The sequence below is a fragment of the Carcharhinus amblyrhynchos genome, chromosome 14 (genome assembly GCF_965287045.1).
Source record: "Carcharhinus amblyrhynchos chromosome 14, sCarAmb.v2.hapA, whole genome shotgun sequence".
Classification (NCBI taxonomy): Eukaryota; Metazoa; Chordata; class Chondrichthyes; order Carcharhiniformes; family Carcharhinidae; genus Carcharhinus; species Carcharhinus amblyrhynchos.
This window is the reverse complement of record NC_137337.1, coordinates 76,913,731-76,926,615: the sequence shown is the minus strand read 5'-3', so window position 1 is coordinate 76,926,615 and position 12,885 is coordinate 76,913,731. Positions and strand designations below refer to the sequence as shown.

Here is a 12,885-nt window from a genome sequence, read left to right as displayed (position 1 = left end):
CTTTAACCTGGTATTGTGAGACTTCTTACTGTGTTTACCCCAGTCCAACGCCGGCTTCTCCACATCAATGTAGGAGAGCCAGCCGTATCGAAAAATGATGTGACATCATTTAGTGAAACTACGACCTAGGCCACATGGTGCCAAACTGCACAGCAAAGCGATCCCATATCCAAGGGAGAAGATCAAAGCTATGCAGCGCTTTTACATGATGGCGGATAATTAAGCAACTAACTAGATCAGGGGGTTCCACAAATATCTCCGTCTTCATTATCGGAGGAAGTCCGGCACATCAGAGTGAAAGACAAGGCTGAAGCATCTTCAACCATCTCCAGAAAGATGTGCTGAGTGAATGAGCTATCTCCGCCTTCGAGATCCCCAGTATCAATGATGCCGGCAATCTCCAGTGAATTTGATTTATTGCACATGATGTGAGGAAATGACTGAAGGCACTGGTTACAGGAAAGGCTTTGACAAATGCCAGATCACATCTCAGCAGTCATACTGAAGATTGTGCTCCAGAACTTGTGACACCTTTACCAAACTGTACAACACTAAAATCTACACAAGAATGTGAAAAATTGGCCAGTTATGTTTCACCCACAGAACGCAGCAAATATCCAACCAGCCAATTACTGCCCCAGGAGTCTACTCTGAATGATTAGTGAAAGTGATAGACGTTGTCACTAATAGGGCCATCAAGTGACACTTAAATCAACACTTGCTAACCAATACTCCGTTTGGGTTCAGCCAATGACGCACAGCCTCTGTCCTCATTACAGCCTTGGTCCAAACACAAACAAGCAAAATAGCTGAACTGAGGTGAGGTGAGAGTGGGTGACATCAAGGCAGCACTTGACCGAGTGTGGCATCAAGGAACTCTGGCAAAACTAAAATCAATGGGAATCAAGGGAAAGTTCTTCCTTCTTGGAGTCATACCTGGTTCAAAGGAAGATGTATGTAGAAGTTTAAACATTTCAGCTCCAGGGCCTCACTGCAGGAGTTCCCCAGGGTAGTGTTCTAGACCCAACCATCTTCAACTGTTTGATCAATGATCTTTCCTCCAACATAAGCTCAGAAGTTGGAATATTCGCAAATGATTGCACAATGTTCAGCACCATTTGTAACTCCTCAGATACAGGAGCATTCTGCGCCCACGTGTGACAAAACCAACACAGTATTCTGACTTGGGCAGATAAGTAGCAAGAAATATTCACGCCATACAAATGCCAGACAGTGACCATCTCCAGAAAGACAGAATATAACCACCTTCCTTTGACATTCAATGGCACTACCATCACTGAATCTCCCCACCATCAACATCCTGGAGGTTACCATTGACCAGACACTGAACTGGATCAGCCATGTAAATAATATGGCTACAAGAGCAGTTCAGAGGTTGGGAATTCTGCAGAGAATAACTCACTTCCTGACTCCTCAAAGCCTGTCCAACAACTAAAGGCACAGCCAAGAGTGTGATAGAATACTCTCCACTTGCCTGGATGAGTGCAGCTCCAATAACTAAAGAAGCTCAACAACATACAGGATAAAGCAGCCCACTTAACTGGCACTACATCCAATACCTTCAACATTCACTCTCTCTGCCACACTGCCAATGGCAGCAGTGTGTATCATCTACAAGATACACTACAACAATTCGCCAAGATTCCTTCAATAGCACCTTCCAAGTCCTGATCTCTATCATCTAGAAGGACAAGAACACCAGATGCATTGGAACATCACCAGCAAGATCCCCCTCCAAGTCACTCATTACCCTGACTTGGAAATATACTGCCGTTCCTTCACTGTCACTGGATCAAAATCCTGGAGTTCCAACCATAACAGCTCTGTAGATATTCCCATAACTACTACGGTTCCAGAAAGCAGCTCACCACAACCTTCTCAAAGCCAAATAGGGGTGGGCAATAAATTGCTGGCCTAGCCAGCGACATTCACATCCCGTGACCAAATAAAAAAAGGATAGGCAAAAACTGCTGGCCCTACCAGTAATGCTCACATCCAAGGAACGAGCAAACGGGTATATTTTAAATATGAAACGTACCAGCTTTTTAAAAAATTCAAACATTGTACGAAGTTTCCTAGATTTTTGAATCACTTGGCAACACAAACCAATTTCAGGCTTCAACTCAAAATAGTTAAAACCTAATCCGACTCGAGAGCACCCAAAGGTCAGTAGAATTGAAACCTGTTGCAGACGATGGTGTCCCATCACTGGGGTGGGGGTGAAATGCAATTGGCAGAGGGGTAACGCTAAATGGGCTTTATCGCATGAGCTGCCTCTTGTACACCTTGCATGCAATTAAGTTCTATTGAAGTAAACAAAACTAACCATCAAGGAGGATAATATAGTGCCAATGTATGAATGCCCATTTTGTCCAATTCCTATGCCTAGGTCTTTACATCTGCCTGTCGGAATCCTGGCAACATTTTAAACTTAGTATGAATCTTTTTTTATTCTTCTCATAGCATCAACTTCCTGCCCAGCAAATCTCTGGCCATTCATTCCCAAGTACACAGGCACGGAACTCCTTTGTCACTACTTTCAGTCTCATGTGCAACAGGTAATCTAACTCTGGGGTTTCCAGTTACGTATCATGATCTACAAGTCTCCCATCCCTATCACCGTATTGGCTGATTTTAGTCATCCTTCTGTGCCCCGAATCCACATGAAGCTATTATATGTAACTTGTAACTTCCTGAAAGCTTATGGAATGAATAGTGGGTGGAGTTTTCCCGTTCCATGGGAATGATAGTGGGTGGGACAGGACCATGCAAAGCTCCATTGAGTTTGGGTGGGATTTTCCAGTCTTGGGACAAACGCAGCTGAAAATCCCACCCAGTACGTATAATATTAAAATGATCAAAATCATAATCATGTTGACATGAAGTAATTAGAGGAATCATTTTGGTACATCGCAATCAGACATTATAATGCTTGCCATTCTGAGAAATGGTGTGTAATGCACAGCCACTGACTCTCACAGGTCCACTGCCATTTGACACTCACTTGACCATTGATTGGCTAGAATGTCCATTTGCCCTGGGAAGGAACTCCTGCTTTGGGACCTGTCGCCCAATCTGACTGGCCAATAGCTCTCCAATCACTCCAGGAACAGTGTTACAGGTGGCCAGCAGAGATACTGCAGTGCTCTGCTTGGAACTAAGTCCTGGAACTGTTCCCAAGTTAAGTCCTGGGGATGATTGGGGATTCCCTGGGGAGTAATCATGGGATTGAGGAGGGGAATAGGCCAGTAGAATTTGAAGAACAGGGGCTCCTGGGTCCCGGAGGGGATCGTTACTAAAAGAAATCACAACACTTTACCATGTAGCAAATAATCACCAAAAGACTCACCCCTGGGGCAGAGAACTGGAGATTTACCGAAGTATGAATTGCATTTTTATTTGATAAACTGACTGATTAATGGGAACCAATTTTGCAAAGTGGTTGTTGCAAACTGATCTGAAGCCATTGTCAGAATCATTCTAGTTGTGTTGGTGGAGGACTGATTCCAGTGTTGGCTTAGATCACAGACAATAATGTGCATGAGTCTCAGTTACCAGGTACTGTCATGGGAAAGCACCAAGTGCCGGGTGCATTACTCGCATGGGCAGAGGCAAAACCAGGAGAGGGATAATATCCCTGAGAAAGGCTGTACTAATTGTATAGCCAGTAAAAAGTCTGACAATGCCAGGTTTAAGTCCAACCGATTTATTTGATAGTAAACTCACAAGCTTTCGCAATTTGCCCCTTTGTCAGGCGAATGGAGAGTTCTGGTCTCAGGCAGAGCATACAACAGCACAGACAGGCCAGAACTCTCCATTCGCCTGACAAAGGGGCAAATCCCGAAAGCTTGTGAGTTTACTATCAATTAAATCGGTTGGACTTAAACCTGGTGTTGTCAGACTTCTTACTGTGTTTACCCAAGTCCGATGCCGGCATCTCCACATAATGACTAATTGCACAGCTCCAGGTTGCCAGTTTGGAATGTGAGAAGGTGGCATCTAGACAACTACTTCACCTCAATTGGGCAGTTGCTTCTGTGCTTGCCTCTTGAATTTTGTCTCTTTTTTCTCAAAGCTATGCTAAAGGAGGTCTATGGTGAAGCTTTTGTTAATACTATTCTGGCCAGATACAAGAAGCAGTGCATGTTCAGGGATATTATCTCTCTCCTCTGCCCATATGAGTGATGTGTCTGGCACTTGGTGCTTTCCCATTGCAGCACCTGATAGCTCAGGTCATGAACATCACCGTCTGTGATCCAAGCCATCACTAGAATCTCTTCCCTACCAACATGACTAGAATGATTCTGACAAATCATCTGTCCAAAGATATGCAGGTTAGGTTGAGTGGCTGTGATAAATTGCCCCCGAGTGTCGGGGGATTAGGAGAGTAAATATGTGAGGTTGCGGGGGATAGGACCTGGGTGGGATTGTTGTCGGATCAGGTTCGATGGGCCAAATGGTCTCCTTCTCCACTCTAGATTCTATAATTAATGGCTTCAAATCAGTTTGTGACAACTGCTCCAATAACTTGAAACTATTAATTAGTCAGTTTATCAAATAAAGATTCAATGGGGTTGGCAGAGTAGCACAGTGGTTAGCACTGCTGTCTCACAGCGCCAGGGACCCAGGTTCAATTCCCGGCTTGGGCCACTGTCTGTGTAGAATTTGCACTTTCTCTCCGTGTCTGCATGTGTTTCCTCCGGGTGTTCCGGTTTCCTCCCACACTCCAAAGACATATGTTGGTTAGGTGTATTGGCCATGCTAAATTCTCCCTCAGTGTACCCGAACAGGCACCGGAGTGTGGCAACTAGGGGATTTTCAGAGTAACTTCATTGCAGTGTTAATGTAAGTCTACTTGTGATACTAATAAATAAACCTTAATTCATGCTCCAGTAAATCTTCAGTTCTCTCTGCTCCAAGAACAAATCTTTTGGTGATTATTTGCTTCAATACGGTAAAGTGTGGTTATTTTCTTTAACGATCGGTTGGTCTGTTGGACACAGGCCATGAATCGACAGGAACAGGAATTGAACCTGTGTTGCTGCTGTTAATTTGATCCGCATGATAGTCCTTGAACTGAGCTAACCAGCCCCTCCCATTGAGAATGTTCTTTCACTCAGAGGGTAGTGAGGACCTGGAATTTACTGCCTGAAGGCTGAGAGAGAGAGAGAAATGCACAGTGATATGATTTATTATTGTCACATGTATTAATATACAGTGAAAATTATTGTTTCTTGCGCGCTATACAGACACAGCATACCATTCATAGAAAAGGAAAGTAGAGGGTGCTGAATGTAGTGTTCCAGTCATAGCTAGGGTGTAGAGAAAGATCAACTTAATGTGAGGTAGGTCCATTCAAAAGTCTGACGGCAGCAGGGAAGAGGCTGTTTTGAGTTGGTCAGTACGCAATCTCAGACTTTTGTATCTTTTTCCCGATCGAAGAAGGTGAATGTCTGGGGTGCCTGGGGTCCTTAATTATATTGGCTGCTTTGCTGAGGCAGAGGGAAGTGTAGACAGAGTCAATGATGGGAGGCTGGTTTGCGTGATAGATTGCATTTATAACATGGATATGCATTTAAACTGCTGGAACCTCAGTGTTATGGAGCCCAAAACTGCAAAGCAGGATTAGGTTGAATGGCTTTTTCTCAGTCAGCATAGGCACATCGGGCCAAATGGCCTCATCCTGTGCTACAAACCTTTTGTGTTTCAACATTGCCATTATATTCTTTAGTCTGCTATTTGATCTATTTATTATCCATGTAACGGAAGGCAGTTGTAGTCCTACTGAACTAGTAATCCAGAGGTCCAGGATAGCATTTCTAATGTTAAAGTTAAGGTTTATTTATTACTGTAACAAGTAGGCTGACATTAACACTGCAATGAAGTTACTGTGAAAATCCCCCAGTCGCCACACTGAGAGAGAATTTAGCATGGCCAACGCACCCTAAACAGCACGTCTTTCAGACTGTGTGGGAGGAAACTGGAGCACCTGGAGGAAACCCACACAGAGAGAACGTGAAACCTTCATACTGCCATCCAAGACCAGAATCGAACCTGGTCTCTGGCACTGTGAAGCAGCAGTGCTAACCACTGTGCCACCGTGCCGCACTATCAAGTAGGGCCTCATCATCTGCAAGCACTCTTAACATCTCCTTTCGGGGAATATATTCATTTTTAAATCTACATGTTTCAAGGTGATTTATAAAGTGTGATTTATAATCTTTCAGGGTTGTACAAATTCCTGATATGATTTTGACTTGATTTATTATTGTCAAAATATTAGCGTACAGTGAAAAGTATTATGTCTTGCGCCCTATATAGACAGAGCATACCATTAATAGAGAAGGAATGGTGAGAGTTGCAGAATGTGTTGTTACAGTCATAGCCAGGATGTAGAGAAAGAATCAACTTAATGCGAGGTAGGTCCATTCAAAAGTCTGACAGCAGCAGGAAAGAAGCTGTTCTTGAGTTGGTTGGTACCTGTCCTCAGACTTTTGTATCTTTTTTCTGATGGAAGAGAGAATGTCCGGGGTGCCTGGCATCCTTAATTATGTTGGCTGCTTTGCCAAGGCAGTGGGAAATGTAGACAGAGTCAATGGCTGGGAAGCAGGTTTGCGTGATGGATTGAGGTACATACACAACCCCTTGTAGCTTCTTGCAGTCTTGGCCTTAATCATAAGGCCTTTGTGTCATACACAGACCCTAAGCCTTTCTGAAACCTAACACTTGTTCTCCAACCTGACAATGTATTGCAAGGCAGTCTCGGATATTATAAAATATCGGCAGAAGCAATTATCCATAAATCACACCCACGGTAGTTTAGTGCTTGTTAACAGTAGAATCATGACTTGGGAGACATTATCGTCTCTGCTTGAAGGAACTGCAGCTTCAAACAGAACAAGTATAAACCTCAAGCTTTGTAATATTTGAGCAAGAGGGTGATGTTAGCCAGTCTTTGTCAATCAAAACAATATGACTCAAGGTCATGCCAAAGCTGTTTAGACATTTATCACAGACTGTCCTGAGTGCATCTTAGTGTGGTGTAATATTAATTAGACTTTATCAGTTCAATGATGGAAGCAAAATAATTGATATGGTGGTTTGAAGAGAAAAGACTTACAATTATTGAGTAAGTTGAGGATCTGTTGCGCACTTCCAGCATTCTGTATTCTTAATTTCATTATATTCGGGGTATCTCCCTATTCTTCTTTAAAGCTAAGCAGGGCTATTTGCCCCATATTAAATGTATTTTTTTTCTTTTCTACACATACTTGACTTTAGGAGGACAGATCTAGAAACAATTGAACTAGAATTCGAAAGCACGAGCTTGTAACGTAATTAAACAATGCCATACAGAAGTGTGAGATATTGAAACACTGGAGGAAGTGTAGGAAAGATTTATAAGGATGCTCTCAACATTGACAGCATGTAACTGAGTAATGAACCATGGGGAAAGAGTAATAGATTTAAGAAACAACAAAAGTTCCGGAAGAAAGGTGAAGAGAACGGCTGGAACTTTCGGGGATCTTCCAGTCCCGCTGCGGTGCACCCATGCCACAGATTTCATGGTGGCATAGGGTGCATTCAAAGGGAAATCCTGTTGACAGTGACAGGACCAGAAGACCCTGCAGCCAGCCAATCAAGGGCCACCTCCTGGTGCCATGAGATACACAGCGGGTTAGGCAATAAATCCTACCTAGTGTTTGTTGTTTCGAAAAATGTTGATTTTACATCATCATAGAATCCCTACAGTGGAGAAGGTGGCTATGCAGCCCAACAAGCCTATCCAGGCCGTATCCCCATATATTAACATGCTAATTCCCCTGACACTAAGGGACAAATTAACATGGCCAATCAACCTAACCCACACATCTTTGGACTGTGGGAAGAAACCAGAGCACTTTGAAAATGACATTGAAAACAGTGTACTTCTTATAAGTAGTTCACGACTGATAAACTTGTACTATACAAATGGCATTACAACCAGATATAAGCTAGCAACTTGACCATCGCTGTGCAAAATGTGCAGACTCCACACGGACAGTCACCCAAAGCCAACGCTGTGATGCAGCAGTGCTAGCCATTGCGCCATTGTGCTTCCCTTCCATGATCTAGAATGTATTTCCAGATGGGCATTGGTAGAGTGTCAGGATTAAGGCGATCTTATAGAAACATGTTGTAGATTGGCTACCTGATGGGGAGTCATGGAATAATACAGCACAAGAGGAGACCCAGAAGGAATCTTCAAAATGATGTTGGAATTCAATCGGGTAAATGTGGAGAAATTGGGTCAGGCTTTCCAGTTCCGCAATGGCTACTCTCCGAGTTTTCTGCCCCCCCCCCACCACCCTACCCCCACTCCCAAGCACTGCTTCACACAGGACCAGAAAATTCCGGCCATGGTCTCCACTGGTGGGTTAGTCCTGAAAGAGGGAGCTAAATTTAAAATAGCTGCAAACCAATCAAATAAAGAATTTCCTTCACATAGGTTGTCTTGGGACTGTGGAACCTGCTGTCACATGAACACAGCACGCAGATGCCAATGAGGGATGGAAAGGGAGGTTTGATACACAAAAGAGGGTGAAAAAGAAAGTACAGGAGTATGAGGCAAAGTGGCAAAAGAAAATTAAGTGGGAGGAGGCTTGCGTGGAGCATAAAAACCAGCATACGCCTGTTGGGCTGACTGCCAAGGTAGAGTTTAATCATAGAATCCCCACAGTGCAGAAAGTTAAAGTTTATTTATTAGTCACAAGTAAGGCTTACGTTAACAGTGCAATGGAGTTACTGTGAAATTCCCCCAGTGGCCACAGTGCGGCGCCTGTTTGGATCAATTCGCCCAACCAGCATGTCCTTCAGAATGTGGGAGGAAACTGGAGCACCCGGAGGAAACCCACACAGGCACGGGGAGAATGTGCAAAGACACAGACAGTGACCCAAGCTGGGAATCGAACCCAGGTCCCTGGCGCTGTGAAGCAGCAATGCTAACCATGCCACCATGCTGCCCATCTGGCCCATCGAGTCCGCACCAACAACAATCCCACCCAGGCCCTATTCCCATAACTCCACATATTTACCCTGCTAGTCCCCCTGACACTAAGGGACAATTTAGCACAGCCAATCCACCTAACCTGCACATCTTTGGAGCGTGGGAGGAAACCGGGGCATGCGGACAAAACCCACTCAGACATGGGGAGAATGTGCAAACTCCACACAGACAGTGACCCAAGCCGGGAATCGAACCCAGGTCCCTGGCGCTGTGAGGCAGCTGCGCAAGTTTGGATGTGGGGTGGGAAGGGGTTGTATTTAATGCGATGGGAGGGCTCCAGGTGGAAACTCAGCCACCTTCCTGCCTCTGACCTGATAAAGTCCAGGGCAAAAAGGCTCATGGACAGCCTTATTCATCCCAGCACCAATCGAGGTCCTTAAATGGACAGCGAGCATCCCCTCTGGTAAGTTATAATGGTGTGACCACCCAGCATTGGATGTTTGCTGTGTATTGCAGGCTGACTCTTTTCTCTGCATTGAGCAAGCCCCAATTCCCAGCATCAGAAGCAAATGATGGTTCTATCAGCCGTTTGTAGCTGAGATGATGGTCACAGATGGCTGGAATAACATGACAGCTGTCTGATCTGAAAGGGAGATTAGAGAAGGATGGCTTTCCCCAAGACTGCAACCATCATAAAGAGAAGTAATTTCAGATCCAGGGCAAACAATCTCGGCGACAGTGGCAGCTGTCACTCAAGCAGAAAACTTGCTACGTTGCTCATCTTACATCCCAAGGACGCTTTGAAAATGACATTGAAAACTGTTTGCTTCTTATAAGTAGTTCACGGCTGGTATCCTTACTATTCCAGTTGCGTTACAACCAGCAAATTACTGCGGATGCTGGAATCTGAAATCAAAAGAGAAAATGCTGGAAAACCTCATTAGGTCTGGCAGCATCAATAAGGAGGGAAAAGAGCTGATGGTTCGAGTCCAGGTGACCCTTTGTCAAAGCTTTTCTCTCTTTACAGATGCTGCCAAACCTGCTGAGATTTTCCAGCATTTTCTCTTTTGGTTACAATCAGATACTAGCTAGCAACTTGAACATTCTGGCTGGGCAGAAATTCGATTTTGTCTCATGCACCCTGTAATGCAGTCTGAGCAGAATAGAGAAATGGTAAATATGTCAACACAAGCAGTACGGGGAAATGTACAGCAATGCGGGTAGTAATAATCTTGATGCTGCTTTGCATTGTGCTGTGTAAGTAGATTGGAGTCTATCAAGCAGTGAAATAATTTAACATGCCAAGTATGTTTTGGGTGCAAGTTTACAGCCCTTTCCACCCACAGGATTTTCCTGAGCCTCCAAAGTGAACTTTTGAACGACTGGCTGCATTTTCTAGCTACGATGGGTCCAGAAAATTCCGCCCTGATGTGTAAGGCTGAAGGAAATTCTTCATTAAACTGAGAGGGTTGCATAAAACAACTTCTCTTTAACTTTATACATGCATAGCAAAAATAGAGTACCAAGAAACAGGATTGATATAGCGAGAAGCTTGAAATAACATAACTCAGTAACAGTGAGATTGTGTTTTCCATTTCTTGACTGGACTGTCACGCGATATTAAGATACACCAGCTATTTGGGATTATTTCTGAGCCCCGGAGTTGTAATCCAAACCCTATACTAGATGTTGACACCCATGTTACTTATAACCAGTGACACTAGGAAGTATTATCCGACACTGAAGGGATTGTCTAGAGGCACCCTAAGGGAGTGTTGTCTTGAAAAAGAACATTCAAATAAGAGAGAATGTCTAGAACTCATTGTGTGTCTTTCAAGGACAACTAAGTTGATCAACTAAGTCAGAAACAATTAATGTGTTCCTGTTAGTGTTCTCACAAAAGATTCAAAGCTTAATATCCATTAAACTGAAGCTAGTAGAAACATACGGCTTTACACTTCCCTGCAGAAGATGTATGGACAAGGTGTTTGATAATTATTTATGTGTGCGTGTTTTTTCCTTTAGCTGCCAATCTATTTAGGGCTAACCCATTATTAACCCCGACAGGAAGTTGCTTAAATTGACAGAGCTCTGCAAAATACTTGTGAAAGATCTCTGTAAGCTAGTCTGTGTGTGCATGTGTGTGTACTCTGTCTGGTGGCACACGTCTGATCAACCTTTCTCCCTTGATCCAGGTACGTTACATACAGAAAGACAAGCATGTGCAAATTCATTAGTGAGCAGGATCAGTTTCCATCCACTTCCCTCAGTAATGTGGCAGAATTCATTCCCCTCACAGAGCTCAGGCAAGACAAATTGTTGGAGCTCATTATCACAAACGCTCAATTACAGCCCATCATATCAAAAATAATTCCTGAGAACGCGGTAGCACAGAAGGAATAACCAGAAGAAGTATTTCTCTGAATGTGGGGAAATGACCGGAACTGATTATTCTGATGTTTTAAAGATTTATTTTTTTCTTTGAGCATTCCTCTTAATTGAAATCAAACAATGATTTTTGTTCATGCATTCATGCAATTAAACATTTTGTCCAAGGTTGAATTTATTTTCTAACAAAGCCCATATTATAGCCACACTCTGTAATCTGTGTTCACCAGCTGTGATAGCTTTCAGATTGTCCACAGCAAAACCTTATCTGAAATTATATTTTATAAGCCTTTACGGTTGTTCCACATAAATTATTGTTCGTGATGGGCACTTGATTCAGATAACTGAGATAAAACCTTCCAAAACATGCATTTGTAGTTCCAAAAATAACAAAATAAAAACACACTTATTAAAGAAAGAAACTCCATAAAATGATAAACTGTTGTTAAATGAAAGGTAGCTGTTGTCAAGGGAAAAGCCCTATTGATAAGGTTTCCATCCATGGTGAAGAATGTGCCCCATAGAAAGAAAAGTAAATCTTACCAAAGGAATCAATGCAGGTATCGATTAGGTCATCTAAGCTAGCCCCCTTGGCTAGCTGTCCCAGGGACATCATTACGCTCACTCGATTGATCTGAGCAAGGTTTAGGCTGGATACACCGCAGTTTCTCTGCCTAAAAACAGTGGCAACTTTAAGGTCTGTGCATTCTTGCTGGGGTTTCCTGGAAGATGAAACAGCAGTTGGAGAAGTGTCAGATGCTCAGCTGAATCTCACATGAGTATACCATCAGGGCAGAACACAGAGTATGAAAGCAAAACCCCCTCGAGGTGGACTGGTAGGAGCCATCATCCATTGGCGACTGAAGCAAATAACACACATTGTGGAGGCTGTATTTCATATGCAAATTCAAACTGTCTCAAAAAAAAAGTTCACTGTAGCCTGTGAACACAAGCATGTTGTTTGAAATCAACTGACCATGGAAGAGATAGGAAGCTCTGTCTCACAATAACAGTGCATATAACAGAGACACTTATTTACTGATGATTTGAATAAAATGCTTGATCAATTTATTGCAGACTTTTGATGTAAATGATCCGTGGCATGAAGCTGAATGTTACAACCTATCTGAATATCACACCCCATTATCCTAAGCTGAAATCCTGGTAATTAATATTGTTGCATAAGATGCCAGAGATACACTATTCAAATGCCACTTTTTAAAAAATTCACAGACAGCCTTATTTTCTACAAACAGAACAGGAATTTACTGGTACCATTCCGACACCAAAGGAATTCAGAAAATGTAGTTTACATGAACAACCAAGATTTTAATTTTAAAAATCAATAAAATTCTAACTTACCTGCAAGCTTCCAAAGTTGAGATTTAGAAATTTTAGCCAATGTTCATCAGGATGTAAAGTACATAGCCCTGATCATGGGGGAAGTGGGTGAAGCCTACATGTAAATCATTAACTTAATTACAAAATAT

General features: G+C 43.0%; 1 protein-coding gene across 1 annotated transcript in view; it reads right to left on the bottom strand.

Moving 5' to 3' along the window:
* Positions 1-12,885, bottom strand: part of LOC145352797 (RAS guanyl-releasing protein 1-like) — an 89,492-nt gene that overhangs the window by 67,061 nt on the left and 9,546 nt on the right. The window contains exon 2 of the mRNA XM_080203151.1: positions 11,939-12,117. Within this exon, the coding sequence (XP_080059277.1) occupies positions 11,939-12,117 (179 nt within the window). The remainder of the gene's footprint in view (positions 1-11,938; positions 12,118-12,885) is intronic.